The sequence below is a fragment of the Bos taurus genome, chromosome 20, assembly GCF_002263795.3.
Source record: "Bos taurus isolate L1 Dominette 01449 registration number 42190680 breed Hereford chromosome 20, ARS-UCD2.0, whole genome shotgun sequence".
Classification (NCBI taxonomy): domain Eukaryota; kingdom Metazoa; phylum Chordata; class Mammalia; order Artiodactyla; family Bovidae; genus Bos; species Bos taurus.
In genome coordinates, this window is record NC_037347.1 from 67,842,423 (window position 1) to 67,866,992 (window position 24,570).

General features: G+C 45.9%; 1 protein-coding gene across 1 annotated transcript in view; it reads right to left on the bottom strand.

Moving 5' to 3' along the window:
- ADAMTS16 (ADAM metallopeptidase with thrombospondin type 1 motif 16) overlaps positions 1–24,570 on the bottom strand; it is a 193,637-nt gene that overhangs the window by 35,406 nt on the left and 133,661 nt on the right. The window contains exon 17 of the mRNA XM_059878822.1: positions 12,357–12,483. Within this exon, the coding sequence (XP_059734805.1) occupies positions 12,357–12,483 (127 nt within the window). The remainder of the gene's footprint in view (positions 1–12,356; positions 12,484–24,570) is intronic.

The following is a 24,570-nucleotide window of genomic DNA, read 5'->3' on the forward strand; positions in this document are numbered from 1 at the left end:
CATGAAAGCAGATGAGAAAGTTGGGAATAAACAAAAGAACCCTGCGATTTTACAAAAGGAGAGGTAAACATTAAAAAAAAATACCCCGTTTCCAAGTAAATGACTGAGAATCCAAATAGTAGCAGACTTCTCAGCAGGCGCAGGGGACGGAAGAGGTGATGTCATGCCCATAAAAGTCCAAGTGAGCGTGGCCTCCACCCCTGAACCCTCCTTTCAAACTCTGTCATCCCTGAAGCCTCAGAAAGTTCAACTCCCCCGAACGCTTTCTCAGACAGGAGAAAGAGGCTGTTTCCTAAATACGGTGTCAGCCAGCGGAGACAGACAATGGCCTGGCAATCAAGAAGCAGTGGGATCCACATGGCAGAGAAAGAAGGGGTGTTCAGGACGACGGGCTGGAACAGAGGCAGTGGCACTGGTTCCCCCAGTGCCCAGGCCCCAGGACGAGGTCCCCAGGGAGAAGAGACTCTCTGGCACGTTTAACCAAGCGAGAAGCATGGGACAGACCTGGGACACCCTCACCTCCTATAAACCCTGTCCACACTTGCTCACTGAGGTCTGCCCGACACCCTGACCCTTCTGCTCCCATGGTGCCAATCTCCTCTGCCTTGCTCTATTTTTCCCTTTATATCCATGGTTCTTATCACCTTCTAAACATGCCATTGTTTCAAAAATACACTATGTTTATTATTGACTGTCTCTTCCCCACTAAGCTTCTCAAGACTTGGACCTTTATCCCATTGATAAATGCTGAGTGCCCGGCACAGAGTAGACACTCAACATGTATTGGTTAAATGAGTTCACGAACGTGAATTTTTTTAAGGGTTTATGTAAAAAAAAAAAAAATTCATGCAATCATTAGCTTTTAGAAAATACAATTTTATATACAAAAGGATACAGAATCAGGATGTTCTGCTTAACAGAGAATAATAAATAACAATGTCAACAATGAATACCATTTGGGATATAACCTTACCGGAAGGATGGAGGTAAAGGAATTTGGTGTGAAGAGAGAGCTTAGTGATGTGAGAGTCACACAAAATGATGCTGAAGAGCTGCAGGCTCCCCTGTGGCGGATCAAAGGGTGGTCTCCAAGCCCTCACAGAGGAAAATGATGACTACACCCAGTATTGAGAAATACTGGAACAGACCCCAGAAGAGAGAACCAAGGTAAGGGAGTTGTTCCTCCTGGTCAGTGGGGCTGCGTGCGTGGGACAGGGAGTGTGGCCTCTCAGAGTAAGCCTTTAAAAAGCAATTAAAACAATGCATGTAAGAAGCAAAGACCAAGGTTTAGTGCAAATGCAGAGTTTTGAGGATTTAAGTGAATTCTTCTCTTCAGTCTTTTTTATTGTTAGATGTCATAAATGCATGAAAACAATTAAGAATCCCAGTAGTTGGAATTCTGTTTGATGTAGGGATAAAAGAAGGCTGCTATCACATGGTGGCTGGAGGCAGGAGGGGGACACTTGTGTGTTTTCCTGTGTTGTGTGGGATCCAGACAAATCTAAACATTCTAGGAGACTGCAGTCTTTATGACAATTACATTCCTGGTGACCACAGTCAAAGTGTATTAAGAATTTGTCCTCTTCTAGGTCTTTGGCCCTGAACTAACACGGAACCTGTTAGTTCTAACACGGAAACCAAGCTGAATGCAGAATCTTTCATTCTGCCATGTGGTGCTATTTCATCCTGCAACACCATTTCTTTGTTGAAATGAGGTCCTGTCTGGAAAGGGGTATTTTAATTGAAAATGTAGTTTACCTAAACAAATATATATGAGGATCTCTTTGGCTCTGGGAATACTGTTTAAAAATTATGCATGTCTTTAAAATGCAATGAATCATAAGTAATATTTATCAGAAACTATAAATAAAATAGGGACTGCTGAAGCAGGAACACTGTCAAAATAAGATGAAAAATAATCTAAGATTCAATGATGATATTCATACTTGTCATAATATCTTATAGCCACATGCTAAAATTAATTTAAAGTTACACTCCTTTTTTCCTGAGACTTTAATGTTATAAAGTCACCACAGTTGGTGAATATGCTTGGCAAAATCATGTGGCTTGTAGATGACTTTGGAATGACAAGACATCAAAAGTCCATCAAAACTAAGAAAAGTCTAATGTGAACAGCAAAATGAATGATTAAACTCCTGTATCTGATTCTGGTCAATTAGTTCGGCTGCCCTCTTAGGCGACAGCTCTTTCAGGGTTACATGAGTTCACTATACTCATTTGCTCAATTTTCCTAGTCCTAGGAGTTTGCTGATTTTTTTCTTTTTAATTTAGTGAAAGTATTTTTAAGGTGGCAGGGGGTGAGGTGGGGTGGGGTGAGGAAGGCAGGCAAAAAGGAGGATTATAATGGAGGGGGAAAAAAAGAATTTTTCTTCCAAAATAACTCAGGTAGCTTTTCAGGGAGCAGAAAAGTGCCATGTCACACTTTGCTGCTGCTGCTGCTAAGTCGCTTCAGTCGTGTCTGACTCTGTGTGACCCCATAGACGGCAGCCCACCAGGCTCCCCCGTCCCTGGGATTCTCCAGGCAAGAACACTGTAGTGGGTTGCCATTTCCTTCTCCACTTTACCATGTGGTATCATCTTGTAAATTTGGTCTGAAACCTTAAAGAACCATATGGGGCCTCTATGAGTCAGAAGCCCACCCTCTGCAGAGGTTGCTATGGAGACAGATGTGAAGCTGAGATCCCGCCAGCCTAGAGTGCAGACTTTCTAAGGGGATGGAGGGGTGCAGCCCTCAGAAGGGTTACAGGGAGATGCCACCTTTGCCTTCTTCCACTCCCTCCCCTGCCCTCCCCCTTGACCTGCTCAGTTTGGACTTGTGGGCTCATCCTTAGGGAAGAAATAAAGGCCACATCCCCTCCTGCCCTTCCCAGGTTCATGCTGACTTCTGAATCTGGGATAGCAGGGTAGGTTGCATGTTACCTCTGAAGAGAAGGTTCAGGGATTTGTCTGATGCTACGGCCTTGGATTTGTCATACATTAAAACAAAATAAGGAGACAGGCTTCCTAAGGGCTTCCCAGGTTGTGCTAGATGTAAAGAACCTGCCTGCTAATGCAGGAGACTCAAGAGAAGCAGATTTGATCCCTGGGTGGGGAAGATCCCCTGGAGGAGGGCATGGCAGCCCACTCCAGTATTCTTGCCTGGAGAATTCCATAGGCAGAGGAGCCTGGCGGGCTATAGTCCATGGGGTTGCAAAGAGTTTGGACACGACTGAGTAACTAATGCTTTCACCTTCTTGGATTTTTTTTTTCTTTTATCCTAATTCTTGTTGAGCTACCTGTGACCACCACACCTGTACCCATGACCTGTGTGATTAGGCTCTCTGTAGGACCTGCAGACCCAAGTGGGCACTCAGGGAAGTGCCCACCTGACTCACATGGCTGTCCAGGGCACTGCCCATCTCACCTTCTCCTTCCCATCAAGGCAGCAGCCTGTTTTCCTGACGCCCAGGTGGTGTAATGGAGCAGGACCCTGCGGGCCCTTCCCAGGACAGATGCCCCACCTCCTCTACCTGACTCTTGCTTACAGGAAAACCTTAGCCCAAGAGTAAATGTCATCAGAGAAGTGACAAAAATCCTGAAGCAAAGAAAGGCCAAAAAAGACAAAATCATATTGATAATAGTTTAACCATTAAACGAAGTCAAGGACCTTTAGTTCCTCCTCAGGGCAGGATTATATTTTGGATCATATACTTTGAGCTGCTGTGTAGATGCCAAAATCCCCACCCAGTGGAAGGAGTTACCTACATGATGATCAGACTGTAGCCATGACATCAGCTGCTCTATCTTGCACGATCCCAAGAACTGGGAACCAACCACCCCAGGAACTGAAGACTAACTGTACTTAAAACAACCAAGATGACACTGATCAGATCACAGGTGACAAGCTTCCAAGGTGACTGTCAAGGGCCGACTGTATGTGCAGCATGAAGCCCCCTTCCTCCTGTGCATCCCCGAAATGCCCCCTTTAAAGCTCTTCCCTGTGACTGGCAGTGGGGCGTTAGCCTTTGGACATGAGTCCACCTTCTTCCCAGGTCGCCAGCCTTCTGAATAAAGCAAACTTTCCTTTGTACCAACACTTGTCTCTGGAGTATTGGCTTTCAAGCGGCAAGCAGCCAGACCTGAGGTCAGTAACAGAAACGCTTAGCTTTTTTTTTTTTTCCCCCACTGGAAAAACAAAAGCAATGTGGCAGGAGCTTTCTCAGCTTCCAGCCCCCACTTGCCTGGGCGTGTCCCTGCTCCTGCCGAGGCCCCACCCTCACAGCTGCTCTGTGTCCCTCCCTGGTCATTCCTGAAGCCGAGAGGGCTCAGCGCACCAGCTCTCCCACGAGGCGGGAAGCAGCCGCCCCTTGGCTTCGTGGCCATTTCCAGGTGCAGCTCCTTCTGTCCTTTATGGCGAGATTCACCAGGGACGGGCCCGTCCTCACCTGCTCTGCTCTCTTGCCTCTCTGGAAATCCCACGTCTTTGCTCACCACCCGCCCCCACCGGACATGCTCACGCGGTGCTGATGATCCAAACCTTCCTAAACTTTACCAGCACTCGGGGTGCAGGAGGCAAGGGCCCTGCCTCCCAGGCGGTGCATGCTTGGACCCCCCGCTTCCCACAGGTGTCTTTTGTCCGCCTCCTCGCCCTCCTCGGAGAATGCACCCAGAGAACTCGAGCAGCACTGTATGAACGATCTGTAAGGGGCTCCACTCCAGTGTGAGCGCTGTCACAGCACACTTAGCTTTGTCTATAAATCCCTTATTTCGGAGAGCTTCATAATAATTGTGTGTGGGCAACCTGAAGATGTTTTTAAAGTTACACTAATTTATGTGGCTGTCTGTGTTATTTATCTATATCAAAAAGCAGTGGTGTGAAAAAAGGAGAGAAGGTAGGATTTCCTACAGTAGAGGCCATACTACTACTACTAAGTCACTTCAGTCGTGTCCGACTCTATGCGACCCCATAGACAGCAGCCCACCAGGCTCCCCCGTCCCTGGGATTCTCCAGGCAAGAATGCTGGAGTGGGTTACCATTTCCTTCTCCAATGCATGAAAGTGAAAAGTGAAAATGAAGTCGCTCAGTCGTGTCCAACCCTCAGCGACCCCATGGACTGCAGCCTTCCAGGCTCCTCCGTCCATGGGATTTTCCAGGCAAGAGTACTGGAGTGGGGCGCCATTGCCTTCTCCAGTAGAGGTCATAAAAGAGTAGAAAGAGAATTGTACACATTCATTAGAGAAGAGAACAGGCGTGAAGCGATCAGACGCATAGACGATGGAAGACTCAAATCCTAAATCCTGACCTAGATTTATTAATAATACACGAGCAGCCACATCTCATGTAGACAAGCTAAGCGTGTAGGTAAAAGATACGCTTGATTTGATAAATTCAAAATCGAACAGAAAATTATCCAAGGTGAAGAGAAACCTAATAACAGAGCTATTTAAAAATACAGACAATGAAGAAACGTAAGGCAGGCCAAAAACAAGTAAAGGTAGCCTAGTGCCATAATGTCAATGAAAAAAAAAATAGATCATCCACTAAAGCCATATTAGGAATATTGGGAAAAAGCAGTATTAGGAATAAGCATGGCTATTGTTCAATATAAAGAACAATTCATGCCAAAACTAGACCCCTACCTAACAACATAAAGTAGAATTTTAATGTTAACTATAAAGCAAAATTAACAGCAGAAACAGAAAAATAAACAATCCTAATGTGAAATTTTAAAGTGTTTCTCTCAGAAGCAGACATACTAGATGGAACATATTTGGATAAAGAAGAAGCCTGATCTGTCATATAAATAACCCTAATACAACACAAAACACACATTCCTTCATTCCCACAGAAAATATTTGTAAAAACTCCCATGCCTAAGGCAGAACGGAAATCTTGGAAATGCTAAAAATTACATACTTTTTAACTCTTTCTTTGATCTCAATGTAGAAACATCTGAAATAACAAAAAATTCACCCCGAAGCCTCAATAAATTTAGAAATGCAAAACCACAATCACTGTAAGTAATTCACGGATCAGACAGTGAAACAATGGTGTCTAACCTTACTTAAAAAACAACATACTGAATTCTCCTCTCAGAAAGATATGACTCTGAGTGAAGCTTCAGTTTTCAACAAATATTTCCAGAAGACCTGACTAGGACACTTGCAGTGAATATACACATGTACCTATAGAGTTTTAGTAAAGTCTATTCTATTAATATCAATAACCTCAGATATGCAGATGACACCACCCTTGTGGCAGAAAGTGAAGATGAACTAAAAAGCCTCTTGATGAAGGTGAAAGAGGAGACTGAAAAAGTTGGCTTAAAGCTCAACATTCAGAAAACTAAGATCATGGCATCTGGTCCCATCACTTCATGGCAAATAGATGGGGAAACAGTGGAAACTGTGTCAGACTTTATTTTTTGGGGGGCTCCAAAATCACTGCAGATGGTGACTGCAGCCATGAAATTAAAAGATGCTTACTCCTTGGAAGGAAAGTTATGACCAACCTAGATAGCATATTCAAAAGCAGAGACATTTGTCAACAAAGGTCCATCTGGTCAAGACTGTGGTTTTTCCAGTAGTCATGTATGGATGTGAGAGTTGGATTGTGAAGAAAGCTGAGCGCCGAAGAATTGATGCTTTTGAACTGTGGTGTTGGAGAAGACTCTTAAGAATCCCTTGGACTGCAAGGAGATCCAACCAGTCCATCCTAAAGGAGATCAGTCCTGGGTGTTCACTGGAAGGACTGATGTTGAAGCTGAAACTCCAATACTTTGGCCACCTCATGTGAAGAGTTGACTCATTGGAAAAGACCCTGATGCTGGGAGGGATTAGGGGCAGGAGGAGAAGGGGACGACAGAAGATGAGATGGCTGGATGGCATCACCGACTTGATGGACATGAGTTTGGGTGGACTCCGGGAGTTGGTGATGGACAGGGAGGCCTGGTGTGCTGCAGTCCATGGGGTCGCAAAGAATTGGACATGACTGAGCGACTGAACTGATTCTATTTATCTATAGATCTACCTACCTATGTTGAGAAAGATTGAGGGCAGGAGGAGAAGGGAGTGACACAGAATGAGATGGTTGGATGGCATCACTGAATCGATGGACATGAGTTTGAGCAAGCTCTGGGAGAGTGAAGGACAGGGAAGCCTGGCGTGCTTCAGTCCATGGGGTCACAAAGAGTCGGACGTGACTCACCATCTCAACAACAGCCTGCCTGTCTTTCTAATTGCCACCTATCTATCTACCTTTCCATCTATCATCCGGGTATTCCATTTATCTATTCGTAGGCTTCATTTTCATTTTTATTCCAACATATTCGAAGCATATGCTCTCATGTGTATTATTAGGACACTTGGTGAATTTTAGTTCATCATATTGAGGTCTCAGGACCAGAATAATAAAACTATTATGATCATTACAGGTACTATTTAACCTTTGTAAGTAAGTTCCCTGAAATATAAAAGTATTTCCAAAGTGCCTTTTTGCCTTTGCTCACATGGATAGATATACAAAACAACAAAATACTCACACACATATACTGACACACAAACATGCACCAAAACAAAACAAGTAAGGCAAGACAAATAAGGAGGCCCCCCCAAAAAACACCCCAAGTATTTTACGGAACTACGTAAGGCAGATTTCTGGTGTGAAATGAGGACTCCAGATCTAAATAGTTAGCTCACTTCTATAGCTCCACTTCTGCAATGATTTTTCCATTTTAATATTTCAGTGACCGAGGAAACAAGTCAAGTCAGCCTTGATTAGGACCAGTCCGTCCATATTTGTAACTTGGTTTTCATTATGGATGCGCTGTAACAAACGTCACTATGATGGTTTTCATTACGGATGCATTGTGACAAACACCTTTATGAGCCTGAATGTACTCTAACTTCCTTGTTTTGGTTCAGCCACATCTTTCTTGGGGGAGATACAGTAAGACACCCCCGTTTACACTGAGACTGTCATATCTAGGTGATGACGCAGTCACCTAGTCAAGTCTCGATGCTCAGCCCCTGCACTGGCAACTTCACACTTCACACCGAATGGTTCTCCAAAGACTGTCAAGTACAGAGATGACCTAACGTTTTTTGTTTCTCTGGTTAAAAGGAGACAGCTAGATGCCTTTTCAGTGGGGGCACAGCGGCGGGAGGACAAGGTTTCTCAAGAAGAGGAAGGGCCCCTCAGGAGGCGGCGTCTGTGGGCATGAACCCTATGTAGCGCCAGGTTCCCTGACAGTCAGCTCAGTCCCAGAAGAACAGCAGCGGGAAGTGCAGCACCTGGGGGACGCGGGCTCTGCAAAGCTCCCCGACCTGTGGCTTCACGCGTCCACAAGGGTTCTGAAGTTCGGCAAAGCTGATGCTCATCCCGTAAGTGGAAAGAGATAAGTGTACCAAGTCTCCTATATCCTTCATCGCCACTGTCATGTCACCAGAGAAATCCATGATCTGAAAAGAGACAGCTAGAAAGGACAGGCTTGTGGACACAATGAGGGAAGGACAGGGTGGGATGACTTGAGAGCACCATGGAAACACAGACACCACCAAACGTAAAGTGGGTAGCCATGGGAATTTGCTGTGCGATGCAGGGAGCTCAAAGCCGGCGCTCCATGACCACCTAGAGGAGAGGGATGGCGTGGGAGACAGGAAGGCGGTTCAAGAGGGAGGAGACATGCCTCTGCCAGTGACTGATTTCGTGTTGCTGTGTGGCAGGAACCAATACAATATTGTAAAACAATCATCGCCCAATTAAAGATAAATAAATGTATATAACAAACAAAGAAACAGTTAAGTAACATTAAAAACAAATGAGGTTGTGCTCAACTCAAGGGGGACGTGTAATTGATTTACTAAAAGAAGAAACACTCTAGTACGATTCCCAAAGATTCCAGAATTAATGGTGTTGAAACAGAAGTTGGGCTGCTAGGTGAGAGGACTGGCTCTGTCCTTTGTGGAATCCGGTGCCAGGTGCGAGACCACGAGGGATTTCAAGTTGGCAGCATTGGATAATTAAACCAAGTGGGGAGGGTTTCCAGCACAGGGCCCTGAGCCATGGGCAGGGAACACGCCCAGGAGGCTGGTCCTGCAGCTAGTTTATTCCCAGTCACTTGAATAATTAAATGAACTGACATACTTCCTTACCATCCTGGGAGTTAAACCCCTTCACATATATGGACCGCCTCCATGACCAGGGTCCTCTTCATCCCTGGGTAACCTGCACACTACCAGGTGTGAATATTTTCAAGGCTTAAACCTAGGCTGCTGTTGCTCAGTTTCGCAGTCGTGTTCGATTCTTTGTGACTCCATGGACTGCAGCATGCCAGGTGCCTTCACTATCTCCCAGAGTGTGTTCAAACTCATGCCCCTTGAGTCAGTGATGCCATCTAACCATCTTGTCCTCTGTCGCTCCCTTCTCCTGCCGTCAGTCTTTCTCAGCATCAGGGACTTTTCCAGTGTGTTGGCTCTTCGCATCAGGTGGCCAAAATATTGGAGCTTCAGCTTCAGTATCCGTCCTTCCAATGAATATTCAGGATTGATTTCCTTTAGGATGGACTGGTTGGATCTCCTTTCGGTTCAAGGGACTCTGAAGAGTCTCCTCCAGCACGACAGTTGGAAAGCATCAATTCTTCCTGTGCTCAGCCTTCTTTATTGCAGGACAAGTGTTACTGCCCCCTCTCCTGTTCCTGGCAGTATTGCGGTAAGAAGATCATTAGTTCTTCATAATCACTAGAACATGACGTTCCCCTGCTCATCTCCTCCCTCATTTCTACCAAATGGACGCAGTCACCCTCGTCTGGATCTCGGCTGTAAAAGAAACAGTTCTGCTGATGGGTTTGTAGGAGTCAGCAAAATGTAGACAGGAACAAGAGGACCATCCAAAGACCAAGCGGGAGGAAAGCAGAGAAGGGCTCCGTTTGTACCGGGAGGAAGCATCGAATGACAAGACGCTTTATCTACACCCTTCCTCTGCATCCCTAGAAGAATCCTGCAGAAAGAGGCGAAGCATCCATTAACCATCTGGAAAGTATTTCCTCTAGTTCTATCTTCAGCCGGTTGACCAGGAAGGCGTGCAGTGAACGCTTGTGCTTGGAAAACGAGAGCGATAAGAGGAACAACAGGAAGAGCCGCTCCATTTAGATAAACTGAGAAATCGAAACGAAATAAGTATCCGTATGATTTATGGCTCATGTATCAAAAGCAAGCCATAAAAATGCCTGATCCTCGCTCAAATGAGCCGGGGGAGTGCCGCGCGTTGCTGTCCGCGCGGGGCCGGCAGAGCCTCCTTCCAGGCGCGCGGAGGCGGCGGCGCGGGGGGGCCTCGCTTGGTCACCAAGGCGCGGCGCGAAGTGCCGATGCTCCACGACCGGGCCGGGGTGCCCCCGCTGGCCCCCGCCTCGCAGACATTTGAGATCACCTTCCTCCAGGCTGGGAGGCTCCCGGACTCCCGGCTATCTGCCCGCGGAGATTTACGACCTGGGTTCGGACCTGGGGCCCTTGTGTGCCCCAGACGCAGCGGTGCGCACGTGTGGATGGAGACCGATGGGGGCGCAGGGTGGGGGGCGGGGGAGTGGGGAGCCGCAGAGCTGTTTTTTTTGGATCACGTCCGTTATAAAGAAGACTAGCTGTGATTAAGATGTTTTAAATCGCCCCCCGCCCCCCGCCCCCGGGTCCTTCGGGGAGCCTCCCTCATGAGGAGCAGGAAACAGCACATTGCTCCCCGCTCCATCCTCTGTGCCCCGCTGTGAACCAAAGACGGTGGGAGGCTGAGCATGCAGCTGTGCCCTGTGGCTGCGGAGGCTTTGTGGGGCCCGGAGAAGCGGGTGGACCCTCCGCTTGAGAGGGTCATGGATGGACGCCTCGCAGGAGGCAGTCTAGTAGGAAAGACATAGGCTCTCCCAGGCGTCTCCCAGTGGGTGTGCCGCTCACTTAATCAGGAAGGAGAAACTGGCAGTATTCTGGGCAAGAAAGAAAGGTATTTTACATTTCAGAGGACAACAGAACAGCTTTAAAATTAAGATCTATTCTCCCAGTGCAGTTGGGTAATATGACAGTGCACAGGGACGGGTGCATGTAACGTAGTTCCTTCTTCTGTTTGTCATTGACCGTCAGTAAATAACTAATGCGAACTTGTTTCTTCTTTCCGGGCAAAAAAGCAAAGAGCCAAGATTTAGTGAGTGTTTTAGCACATGTCCTGGACTGAGTGAGAGCTTTTACATGGATTCCCTCAACACTTCCTTGACCTACACTTCCCTGATAAGTACAAGGTGAAGGTACTAATATAATATAATATAACATAATATAATATAATATATATAACATTAAGAATATAATATGTCCTTGTGCTCAGTTGTGTTTGACTCTTTGCCACCCCATGGACTATAGCCCGGCCAGGCTCCTCTGTGCATGGGATTCTCCGGGCAAGAATACTGGAAGGAAAGTATTCGTTTCCTCCTCCAGAGGATCTTCCTGATCCAGTGTTTGAATCTGTGTCTCTTGTGTCTCCTGCCCTGGCAGGTGGATTCTTTACCACTCTGCCACCTGGGAAGCCCCCAAAGACCCTGCTTTCTGTTTTTGAGGCCAAGTTCAGCAAAGCCAGCTACTGTGGGTCTTTAAAATCAAGATGCATGAGGCCACATGTGACATGGTGAGTGCCTTGGTTGTCAGAAGGGCCTAGTGAGCTTCCCTTTTGTAAACACGTTACTCGGATGCTTTTGACAACGTCTCTGTGATGATGAAGCCTGGGAGATGCAGACAGACGGTGGGCGAGCCTCGGGGGTGACAGCTGGGGGAGGCAGGGCAGGACCTCGGCTGCCCCCCCAGGCTCCTGCCCGCACCTGAATCAGGGGACCGGGGCTTTCTTGAGGAGCGTGTCGGGGCGGCGGTGCTGGGGACGGGTGACCAAGATGGCTAAGGCTTGCTGCCACATTTGCACAGGGTCCACCCTCCCCGGACAGCCGGGACAGGCCTCACCACGGGCTTTCCTAACACATTTCACTCGGTAAGGACAGGAGACACTGGGGCAGGGCACGGAGGCTTGGTGGGAAAAAGTTCCCCTGCCCATGGCCCGCTGCCCCTCCCGCAGCCTGAGCCGATAAAAGCCAGAAAAAGCGCCGTCCACTCTGAGACCTTCTGCGCCCCTGCCCAGATGGGCCAGGCCTGCCCCCACCCCGAGCACACTTTCTGTGGCTCATCTGTTCAGGCAGCTCTTGCTCCTCTCACTTCTGCCATCACGGATCACGTGGCCTCGGTTGGCACTTCTAGTCCCTAGGCTCAGGAGCCCCGAGGATTGGGCCTTATAGCTGCAAACCCCTGACACTCGTTCAGAGGGACGCGGCAGTTCTTACCTGGGGGGACAGGCAGACACCTTGCAGGGCACGACCCCTGTGACCGGCCGGGCGTCAGGGCTGCAGAAGGAGGCGTTCACTGGGACACGCAGGTCTCTATAGCAGGCTGCTCTCGCGGTCGTCTGCCCTGTGAGAGAGAGGGATGCACGGTGAAGACCACAGACACGACCCGTGGTAAAAGCAGGCGAAGAGCTAATGCCGTCTCCGGAAACTCTGTTCCTGCATGTTAGCCTGTTTTTGCATGAATGACATTTGGCTGACTATGATATTCCACTTCTCTGATCTGTCTTGATGACTTTTTTTAGTGGAATTCATCAGTTCTAAGATGCCTTGTATCTTCCCCCTACATTAAAAAAATATATATATTTATTTTTATTTTTGGCTGCATGCAGGCTGTTCATTGTGGCGTGCGGCCTCCAGAGTGTGTGGCTCAGAGGTTGCCTTGTACTGGCTTAGTTGCCCTGAGACATGTAGGATCTTAGTTCCCAGACCAGGAATTGAACCCCTGTTCCCTGCATTGGAAGGCAGATTCTTAACCACTGGACCACAAGTACCCCACCCTGCCTACATTTTAACGTCTTTAAGTGTGTGCCTCGTTATTGGTGCCAACTTATATTTGGTGAAACTATCTGCCCCCCCATCCGGTCTTAGCCCCGACATCCCCAGGCTGGCCTCCCGGGCTCATGGAGCTGGCTGTCTAAGAGATACACAATCCATCAAATGCATTCAGAACAGGCTTCCTGAAGCCCCTTCTCCGGGGTCTGTAGTCTCTGTGTAGTCAAAGGATCAGTCTTGTAAGCCCCTGATTCCTACTCCCATGCCTTGCTCTGAGTCCACTGTTTAACTGATACCACCTATATTTATTTCCTTTACACACACACACACGCTCACGCTGCTCCCAGATTAAAAGCCTGCTCTTCTCTCGTTAAACTGGAGACCTCCTGGCCTTGTCCTCCAGCCTTACACACAGACACACACACACTCACACACTCTCACACATGCTCACACTGCTCCCAGATTAAAAGCCCGCTCTTCTCTCGTTAAAGTGGAGACCTCCGGGCCTTGTCCTCCAGCCCCGCTGCCTCCCTCTTGTACCAACATCTCCCCTGGTCCTCTGACCCCCAGAGCCCACCCACAGCTGTGTCTGTATGTGGAACTTGGTCCTCATCCACTGTCCCCGACACACCTGGTGGAAGTCCTCTCATCCCTCTATGGCAGGCCCACACCCTGTCCTCTGACACAGCACCTTCCCCTGCTCAGGGTTCTCAGACTCGAGTGTACATCTGAATCCTCTCGTTAGCTTAAACACACTCCCGGCCACTTCCAAAGCCTTGGATCCGGCAGGCCTGGGATGGGTCCTGAGAATGTAAGTTTCTAACACGTGCTCAGATGTCCAGGAGCTGCTGCCCCGCAGACCACACTTTGAGAACTGCTGCTCTAGGAAATATCAGAAGCTGCCACTTTAATGTCTCCTGTTACACAGGTGTGACAGAGTAAAAGATGAATACTTGGTCTCTTTCCCTGATTCTTGGAACAGCTCCTAGAACCTTTGGAGTCTCCTTTGTGAGCTACTGAGCAGACTGGTTGGTGGGGGGAAGCCCTGCACAGCTTATGGATGGAGCTGGTCCCAGAAAGACCAAGGCGTGATGCGAGGGTTTGCAGCCCAACCCTGGACCTCTGGGGAGGAGACGGGCTGGAGATTTAGTTTAATTACCAATGGCCAAAGACTTAATAATCCTGCCTGTGTAATAAAATCTCTATAGAAACCTGTAAATAATGGGGTTCAGAAGGCTTCCAGGACGATCTCTCTCTCAACTGCTTCAGTTGTGTCCAACTCTTTGCAATCCCATGGGCTGTAGCCCACCAGGCTCCTCTGTCCATGGGATTCTCCAGGCAAGAACACTGGAGTGGGTTGCTGTGAATGCCAACATCTCATCCTCTGTCGCCCCCTTCTCCTCCTGCCCTCAGTCTTTCCCAGCATCAGGGTCTTTTCAGTGAGTCACCTCCTCACATCAGGTGACCAAAGTATTGGAGCCTCAGTTTCAGCATCAGTCATTTCAATGAATATTCAGGGTTGATTTCCTTTAGAATTGACTGGTTTGATCTTCTTGCAGTCCAAGGGACTCTCAAGAGTCTTCCCCAGCACCACAGTCCAAAAACATCAATTCTTCAGTGCTCAACCTTCTTTATGGTCCAACTCTCACATCTGTACATGACTACTGGAGACACCGTAGCTTTGACTATATGGACCCTTGTTGGCAAAGTGATGTCTCTGCTTTTAAAGATGCTATCTAGGTTTGACATAGCTTTCCTTCCAAGGAGCAAGTATCTTTTAATTTCATGGCTACAGCCACCATCCGCAGTGATTTTGGAGCTGAAGAAAATACAGTCTGTCACTGTTTCCACCTTTTCTCCATCTATTTGCCGTGAGTTGACAGGAATGGATGCTATGATCTTCGTTTTCTGAATGTTAAATTTTAGGCCAGTTTTTTCGCTCCTTTTTTCACCCTTATCAAGAGGCTCTTTAGTTCCTCTTCACTTCTGCCATTAAAGTGGTATCATCTGCATATCTGAGGTTATTGATTTTTCTCCTGGCATCCTCGATTCTAGCTTGTGATTCATCCAGTCTGGCATTTTGCATGATGTATTCTGCGTGTAAGTTAAATCAGCAGGGTGACAATATACAGCGCTGACATACTCCTTTCCCAATTTTGAATCAGTCCTTCATTCCACGTCCTTTGCTCCATGTTACTTCTTGATCTGCAGATAGGTTTCCCAGGAGACAGGTAAGGTGGTCTGATACTTTTATCTCTTTGAGAATTTTCCACAGTTTGTTATGATCCACACAAAGGCTTTAGCATAGTTGATGAAGCAGATGTTTCTCTGGAATCCCCTTGCTTTTTCTATGAGCCAACGGATGTTGGCAATTTGATCTCTGGTTCCTCTGCCTTTTCTAAATCCAGCTTGTACATCTGGAAGTTCTCAGTTCACATACTGCTAAAGTCTAGCTTGAAGGATTTTGAGCATAACCTTACTAACATGTAAAATGAGCACAATTTTATGGCAGTTTGAACATCCTTTGGTACTGCCCTTCTCTGGGATTGGAATGAAAATTGATCTTTTCCAGTCCTGTTGCTACTGCTGAGTTTTCCAAATTTGCTGACATATTGAGTGCAGTACTTCAGCTGCATCATCTTTAAAGATTTTAAATAGCTCAGCTGGAATTCCATCACCTCCACTAGCTTTGTTTGTAGTGATGCTTCCTAAGGCTCACCTGACTTCACACACTCCAGGATGTCTGGGTCTTGGTTAAGTGACCATACCATGACCATACTATCATGGTTATCTGGGTCTCCTGCATTGCAGGCAGATTCTTTACCACTGAGCCACCAGGAAGCCTAGTGATTTAATAATGCTTGACAAGAAATCATCATAATATAGGCATATAGGCATATAGACATATTCTATAGGTATATTCTTTATTCTACAGCACCTGGGAAGAACTGAACACAATTTTGATGATTCACCTATGTATCAATGTAGAGATGAAATCTGAATCAATATTTTATGAACTTATTTTTCCACTTGCTAACAGGGAATAAGAGACAGGGAAAATTAAAAAAAAAAAAAAAGAAACAGACGTCACTTTAAAGCTGTTCTGTAGAGAATCTTGTAAACTCCCTTACATTAAGCCAACTAATCTTAATGACCCAATTTATAGGAGGACATACTGAACAAGAGTATCATTTTTTTAAACTGTTGGAGGTCAGTTATAATGAGTAGAGAAGGAAAATTAAACTTTTCTCTTATATGATCACTTAAAAGTCCATTTTAAAATTTTCTAACCAAAGTCTTCTGGCATTTTTGGTGTGACTCTGTGAATAATGACTTTGGTTTGGGTTCCAGTTTTGAGACTGAAGACGTGACATTCATATGACATATGACATTCTTATGCTCAAGTCTTAATGAAGAGTCAGGCCAAATGATTCTGCTGAGCAGGGTACAGGCTCTCGGTCAAACCAACAGGAAACTGCTTTGCTTTCAAACAGAAACAGAAGTGTCCTGTGTTAACATATTCATTTCTCCTTCTTGGTGGAGATGTTTGTCTGACTTTGGTGCCAGTCAAGTCCCAAGCTTTTACCTATTAATTGGATAAGGGGGAAATCTACATCTAGTCACTCTTGGAATGATTTTAGTAACAACATGATAGGAAAAATATAACCTAAAGGGAATCTGCCCAACACATTTCTAAGTTCACTTTTTTAAGCTGCTGACATCGGAGACCTCTCACTTTTCCTACTGGGGCACTATTGGCATTTTAGGTAAAAACATTATTTGCTGTGCAGCGTGGTTGTCATGTTGTAAAATGTTTAGCATCCCTGGATCCTGCCCACTAGATGCCAATAGCCACCCATGGCAACTAACATGCCTGCACACATGTCCAAATGCTTCTTCTAAGGAACAGTGCAGCCTTTGGTTGAGAGCACTGATAGACCACAAGCAGATAAGGAAGAAAGTACATGCTTAGGAAAAAAGAAAGGGAAAATGTAACATGTTGCTTGGAAATCTTTAGTAATTCCTAGAAACAAGATCAAAACAGGACAGTGGTCATCAGGTTCATAGCAAAATTCATTTAAGAAAATGACAATGACAAAAATGCTACAAAAAAAGAATTTATGGTGTGTAGCTCAAAGTGAGATCCAGAGGGTATTTCACGGCCTTAAATACCTACAGTGATAAAGATAGGTATGAATGGAAATAAATGAATCTAATACTAATTATGGTGTTAGAAAAAAGGATAGCTCAAGGGCTTCCCTGGTGGCTCAGCTGGTAAAGAATCTGCCTGCAATGCAGGAGACCTGGGTTTGATCCCTGGGTTGGGAAGATCCCCTGGAGAAGGGAACAGCTACCCACTCCAGTAATATGGCCTGGAGAATTCCATGGACTGTATAGTCCATAGGGTCGCAAAGAGTCGACACGACTGAGTGACTTTCACGGAAGCAGAAAGAAGGAATTGATATAGATTGGAACAGAAGTCAACATATTAGAAAATGAACAGACATCAATACACTTGCAGACAAACATGTGAAGCAGAAGTCAGTATGTCAGGAAAGAGAAAATGATGAATCCAGAAGCTGATATTTGGGAAAGGAGCTTATCCTCAAGCACAACAACCTGAAACTCTGCTCACCCCACTCTTTCTAGCTCTTCCCTGGATTATAGGGGTTCCAGGTGGGCCCTTCAATCTCTACATCTCTTGTCTGTGAGGCTGTTGGATAGATCCCATCACTGAGATGCTTGAGCACATGATGTGGTCAGAGCCGCAGCATCATGTTCCTGGCAGCAAGGATTTAAAACGTGGGCTCTGGCAGATGTGAAGTCTGCTGTAAGTCTCCAGACATTTTTCTGGGAATCACATACTCCAGTGCTGGCTTAGCTCTAATCCTCGCCAGGAATTTCTGGAATGTTCAACACATTCCACCTCTTTAGTAGCCAGAGCAACTCTGAGACCTAAATGGGCCTCTCTTTGACTTTTACTTCCCCAACTTTTCCAACTATTTTGTAAACATACGACGCTTTATAGTAAATACCTTCCTAGGATACCTAGGATGGATTCTGTTTTCCTGGCTCAACTGTCACTGACATACTAACTTAATGAAAAAACAAACAATAAGCACAAATATACAAAACAAGAAATCAGAGTAAGGAAATAGCCACAAGTAGAATAAACAACTGGAAAAGACCCTGATGCTGGGAAAGATCGAGGGTAGGAGAAGAAGGGGGTGACAGAGGATGAGATGGTTGGATAGCATCATTGACTCAATGGACATGAGTTTGAGCAAGCTCTGGGAGATAGTGAAGGACAAGGAAGCCTGGTGTGCTAAATCCATGTAGTTACAAAGAGTTGGACACAACTGAGTGACTGAGCAACAAGAAGAAACAAAAATGTTTTAATCAGAGTACTTTGTTCAAATATATTAAAATATTATTTAAAATCCTAAAGGAAAAAAATGGTTTTAATTAGTAAGACTACTCTCAAAAGAGATAAATAATCTAATTAGTCTAACTACCATACATATTATAAAAAAAAAAAATCAAAGATCTAATGCCTGAAAAGGTATCAGATTCAAGTACTTCAAAGAAATTCTACCAAATGTAGTAGATGCTACTGCTGCTACTAAGCCGCTTCAGTAGTGTCCAACTCTGCACAACCTCACAGACGGCAGGGTCCTCTGTTCCAGGGATTCTCCAGGCAAGAACGCTGGAGTGGGTTGCCATTTCCTTCTCCAATGCATGAAAGTGAAAAGTGAAAGTAAAGTCGCTTAGTCATTTCTGATTCTTCGTGACCCCATGGACTTCAGCCTACCAGGCTCCTCCATCCATGTGAGTTTCCAGGCAAGAGTACTGGAGTGGGGTTGCCATTGCCTTCTCCAGTAGTAGATGCTGCTGCTGCTGCTGCTGCGTCGCTTCAGTTGTGTCCAACTCTGTGTGACCCCTGAGACGGCAGCCCACTAGGCTCCTCCATCCCTGGGATTCTCCAGGCAAGAACACTGGAGTGGGTTGCCATTTCCTTCTCCAATGCATGAAAGTGAAAAGTGAAAGTGAAGTCGCTCAGTCATGTCCAACTCTTCACGACCCCAGTGGACTGCAGCCTTCCAGGCTCCTCCGTCCATGGGATTTTCCAGGCAAGATTACTGGAGTGGGGTGCCATCACCTTCTCTAGTGTTTAAATCATTACAGAGCAGACAAAATAGGAAAGATTTCCAACATTTAAAAAATTTCGTATATTTTAGGATGCAAAGGAAAATTATATTAATAACTTGATATATTTTCACCCTGTTCATTTAACTTATAGCAGAGTCCAATTATGCTAAATGCAGGGCTGGATGAATCACAAGCTGGAATCAAGATTGCTGGGAAAAATATCAACTTAAGATATGCAGGTGATACCACTCTAATGGCAGAAAGGGAAGAGGAACTAAAGAGCCTCTTGATGTGTGAAAGAGGAGAGTGAAAAAGCTGGCTTAAAACTCAACATTCAAAAACCTAAGATCACAGCATCCAGTCTCATCACTTCATGGCAAATAGAAGGAGAAAAAGTGTAAGCAGTAACAGATTTTATTTTCTTGGGTTCCAAAATCACTGCAGCCATGAAACTAAAAGATGCTTGTTCCTTGGAAGTAAAGCTATGACAAACCTTAATAGTATATTAAAAACCAAAGATATCCTTTTGCTGATAAAGGTCTATATAGTCAAATTACGGTTTTTCCAGCAGTCATGTACAGATGTGAAAGTTGGACCATAAAAGAAGGCTGAGCACTGAAGAATTGATGCTTTCAAATTGTGATGCTGGAGTTGACTCTTGAGAGTCCTTTGGACAGCAAGGACATCAAACCAGTCAATCCTAAAGGAAATCAACTCTTGGATATTCATCGGAAGGACTAATGCTGAAGCTGAAGCTCTAGTACTTTGGCCACGTGATTCGAAGAGCCAACTCATTGGAAAAGACCCTGATTCTGGGAAACACTGAGGGCAGGAGGAGAATAGGGTGGCAGAGGATGAAATGGTTAGATGGCATCATCGACACAATGGACATGAATTTGAGAAAACTCTGGGAGATCACTGAAGACAGAGAGGAGCCTAGCATGCTGCTGTCCATGGGGTTGCAAAGATTCAGACATGATTTAGCACCTGAACAACAACAACCCTTAGAAATACTAATGGAAAAAATACAAAATAAAACAGGACAGAATCTAATAGTACCTTGGGGGAAAAAAGACATCAGATAATAATTCTCAGTAGGAATATAAGAATGATTTAGTGTTAGGAAAATCATTCCTAATAGTTTAGTGTTAGGAAAATTGGCTTGGAGAAGGCAATGGCACCCCACTCCAGTACTCTTGCCTGGAAAATCCCATGGATGGAAGAGCCTGGTAGGCTGCAGTCCATGGGGTCGCTAAGAGTCGGACACGACTGAGTGACTTTACTTTCACTTTTCACTTTCATGCATTGGAGAAGGAAATGGCAACCCACTCCGGTGTTCTTGCCTGGAGAATCCCAGGGACGGGGGAACCTGGTGGGCTGCCGTCTATGGGGCCGCCCTGAGTCGGACACGACTGAAGCGATTTAGCAGCAGCAGCAGCAGCAGGAAAATTGGCTAATATATTTCACCATTTTAATGGATTAAAGAGTAAACATAAAGTTCTTCACAAATGTAATACATTTCAGCATGTGATAAATTCTGCCTCAATTTTGACAAAAATGTTTACAAAATTGACAACTGATGAATACTTAATCAATATATCTATATTTGCATGAGTATACATATGTGCATATCTATATCTATGTATCTACATAGACGTAGGTATTTACACGTTTATTTAAACCTAGAAACCAGCATTATGGTAAAAACTATAAACAGTCCCATTAAGGTTGAAGAGAAGTGAAGTGAAGTTGCTCAGTCGTGTCCGACTCTTTCTAACCCCATGGACGGTAGCCTACCAGGCCCCTCCATCCATGGGATTTTCCAGGCAAGAATACTGGAGTGCGTTGCCATTTCCTTCTCCAGGAGATCTTCCCAACCCAGGGGTTGAACCCAGGTCTCCTGTTTTGTAGGCAGGCACTTTACTGTCTGAGCCACCAGGGAAGTCCAGACTATAGGTTAGGACCATTAAGGTTAGGAATAAGAAAAACATATATCATCATGCAGAAAACCTGGGTTGGATCTCCAGGGAAGATCCCCTGGAGAAGGGAAAGGCTACCCACTCCAGCATTCTGGCCTGGAGAATCCCATGGACTGTATAGTCCATGGGGTCACAAAGAGTCGGACACGACTGAACGACTTTGATCATTATCATTGATCATATCATCATTTCAGTTAAGACCATAAGGAGATACTGGCTCACACAATTAGATAAGATAAAATAAGGGTTATGAACATTGTAGTGGGGAGAAACTTCAGGTGGTATCACTATATATCTAGAAAACTCAAGGAGGAGTAGGTGTAAAGATGTTGGAGGAGGGGGAGAAAGAGCAGACTCTTGGGTACAGAGAAAAGACAAAGCGTGGACACAGACTGAGCTCAGAAGCAAAGAGAAAACAATGCCTGTCGCTGAGACAGTAAGAAGTTGCTCTGATGTGAGAGCCGGTATCACCAGTGTGAGGCCGAAGAGCACAGAGATTTGTATCAAAAGACCCTCATACGTAAGTGATGATGGGGAATCAAGGGCAAACCAGCCCCCTGGGGGAGGAGATGAAGACACAGGTGCTAGGCTTGTGGTGCACCTGCAGTAAGGAAGTTAAGGGACAGGACCAGTGACAAGACGGTGCTGATAAAGGAAGGAGGCAAATGGGCAAGATGGATGTCGGAAATCAAGAGCAGAGAAAGCTGGAAGGAATCAGGTCAATGGTGCTAAGGGCTTCGGGGAGGCCAGCAGGAGGGGGCTGAAGAAGGGCTTCTGATGTCATCACAGGGTGGTGGTCACTGCTAGAAGCGTCTCAGATATGAAACCAAGAAGCTGTAAGGATGACCAGCAGGGGCTCCTGGTTGGCAGTGGGGCAGGAAGTGGAGGTTATTCTCAAGGCAAGAGAGAGAAAAAGGAAAGAATGGGAGACTGATGGGAAGGCTGAGGAAATCTGAGAGGGGGAAGACGGTGGGGCAGGGAAGAGTGACTTGAAAGGGAGGAAGGTTGTGTTTTGGTGGTGAGAACTTTGTGTGATGAGGTCACGGGTGAAAGCGGAGTATTGAGGTTGGGGAAGGGGGAACATCTCCCTGGGGCAGAAGATGCAGAAGGAATGAGTCGCAGAAAATTCTGCTGTGGTTGGTGGGAACCAGCTGACGTTTACACTGGGCTTAACCCTCCCCACACGGGGGATGGAAATCGCCCACATGTATGTGCAGAAGCAAGCTTGTGTAGAGACATATGGAACCTATTACAGCAGGACTCCACAACGGGTCTGGCTTCCAATCTACTAGGGCAGTTCAAGTGCTACCTTTAATCTATAATCTATAAGGCTCAGTAGAGCTTGAGGTCTGTTAGCAGGCACTGCTTCCCTCCTCTTACAAAATTACCATGATTAAAAGCATATGGAGAGGGGGCTGCTAATGGTCCCTGGACTCGCTTCCTGGGTGTGTTCCAGGAAATTTCTTGTCTTCAGTTCTCCCACCCATCCACTGTTGTTATTGTTGTTGTTCAGTCGCTAAGTCACGTCTGACTCTTTGCAACCCCATGGACTGCAGCATGCCAGGCTCTTCTGTCCTCCACTTCTCCCAGAGTTTGCTCAAATTATTGTCCCTTGAGTCAGTGATGCTATCTAACTGTTCATCTTCTGTTGTCCCCTTCTCCTTTTCCCTTCCATCTTTCCCAGCATCAGGGTCTTTTCCAATGAATCGGCTCTTCCATCAGGTGGCCAAAGTGTTGGAGTTTCAGCTTCACCATCAGTCCTTCCAATAAATATTCAGGGTTTATTTCCTTTAGGATTGACTGATTTGATTTCCTTGCTGTCCAAAGGACTCTCAAGAGTCTTCTCCAGCACTACAATTCAAAAGCATTAATTCTTTGGCACTTAGCCTTCTTTATGGTCCAAGTCTCACATCCATATGTGACTACTGGATAAACCATAGCTTTGACTAGACCGACCTTGGTTGGCAAAGTGATGGTTTTGCTTTTTAATACACTGTGTAGTTTGTCATAGCTTTCCTTCCAAAGAACAAGCATCTTTTAATTTTGTGGCTGCGGTCACAGTCCTCAGTGATTTTGGAGCCCAAGACAATAAAATCTGTCACTGCTTCCATTTTTTCTCCCTCTATTTCCCAGGAAGTGATGGGACCAGATGCCATGATCTTAGTTTTTGGAATGTTGAGCTTCAAGTCAGCTTTTTCATCCCACTAAACCTGTCTTAACTCACCTCTCAAGGAGCATTAAAGCATGGACCTTTGACCATCACAGTCCCTGGTGGGAAATCTTCTGACTGACATTTAAAAATTAACTGTAGGGTTCAGTGAAGTTGTTGCTCTTCTTTTAGAGCCAGTTCCTCTTGGAGAAGTGGTCATCCCTTGGTATTCCTGAATGCCAGGGACTCCACAGATGCCTCCGAGGGCTGCTGGGGCACTGAGCAGGGGAGAAGCCCTAGCCAGTGGGTTCCGCCTACAGTAGAAAAGTCCTCTCGGCAGAAGCACAATTGAAAGTGACTCCCTGAACCAGGGGTTCTCAATGTGCTTCATCACCAGGAGCTCTTAGTATAGTGCAGTCTGCTGGCCCATCCTTATTGCTAGGACTTCTGACTCAGCAGGTCCTGGGTGGGCCCAGCAGTTTGCATTTCTAACAGATTCTCAAGTGATGCTAATGATGCTGGCCTGGGGCCTACAATTTCCACAGCAGCTCAGTGACTTTTGCATATGATTCTGTAGAAAGTGACCTTAAACTGGGAGGCACCCTAGTTTTGTGAATGCGAAATCAGAATCTTCTATAATTTTTTTTATGTCAGATCCCATGCTACCATTCAAACTCTGCATCCACAAGTGAACAAATCTGCATGTGGGTGTCCACACATATGAGGCAAGGTCATCCCAAGAGAAGCCATCTTAGTCTTCTAGGAGTAAACCCTTCCGATTGTGTGTGTAAGTTGTGCAGTCATGTCTGACTGTTTGTGACCCCATGGACTGGGGCCCACCAGGCTCCTCTGTCCATGGGATTCTCTAGGCAAGAATACTGGAGTGAGTTGCCATTCCTTTCTCCAAGAGATCTTCCTGATCCAGGGTTCAAAACTGCGTTTTTCACATTGCAGACAGCTTCCTTACTGTCTGAGTCACTGGGGAACTGAGTCACCAGTTCCCCGTAAAGAACCTGCCTGCCAGTGCAGGAGACGTAAAAGAACTGAGTCTGGTCTCTGGGTTGGGAAGATCCTTGGAGGAGGAAATGGAAACTCACTCCAGTATTCTTGCCTGGAGAATTTCATGGACAGAGGAGACTGGTGGGCTACCGTCCATGGGGTGGCAAAGAGTCAGACACAACTGAAGCGACTAAGCAACAAGCACAACTTTCAAATACTCTCCCTAAAAGTGGAGCCAAAATGTATCATTTCTGGAGCAATTTTTGGGGCTTTGGAAGGATTCACTATTTACAGTTCATTTTAAGTGTGAAAATTCATAAACAGAAGCCTCATTTAAAATGGAGTTGATTTTGGTGCTGACAACTTTTCAGTTCTTTATGTG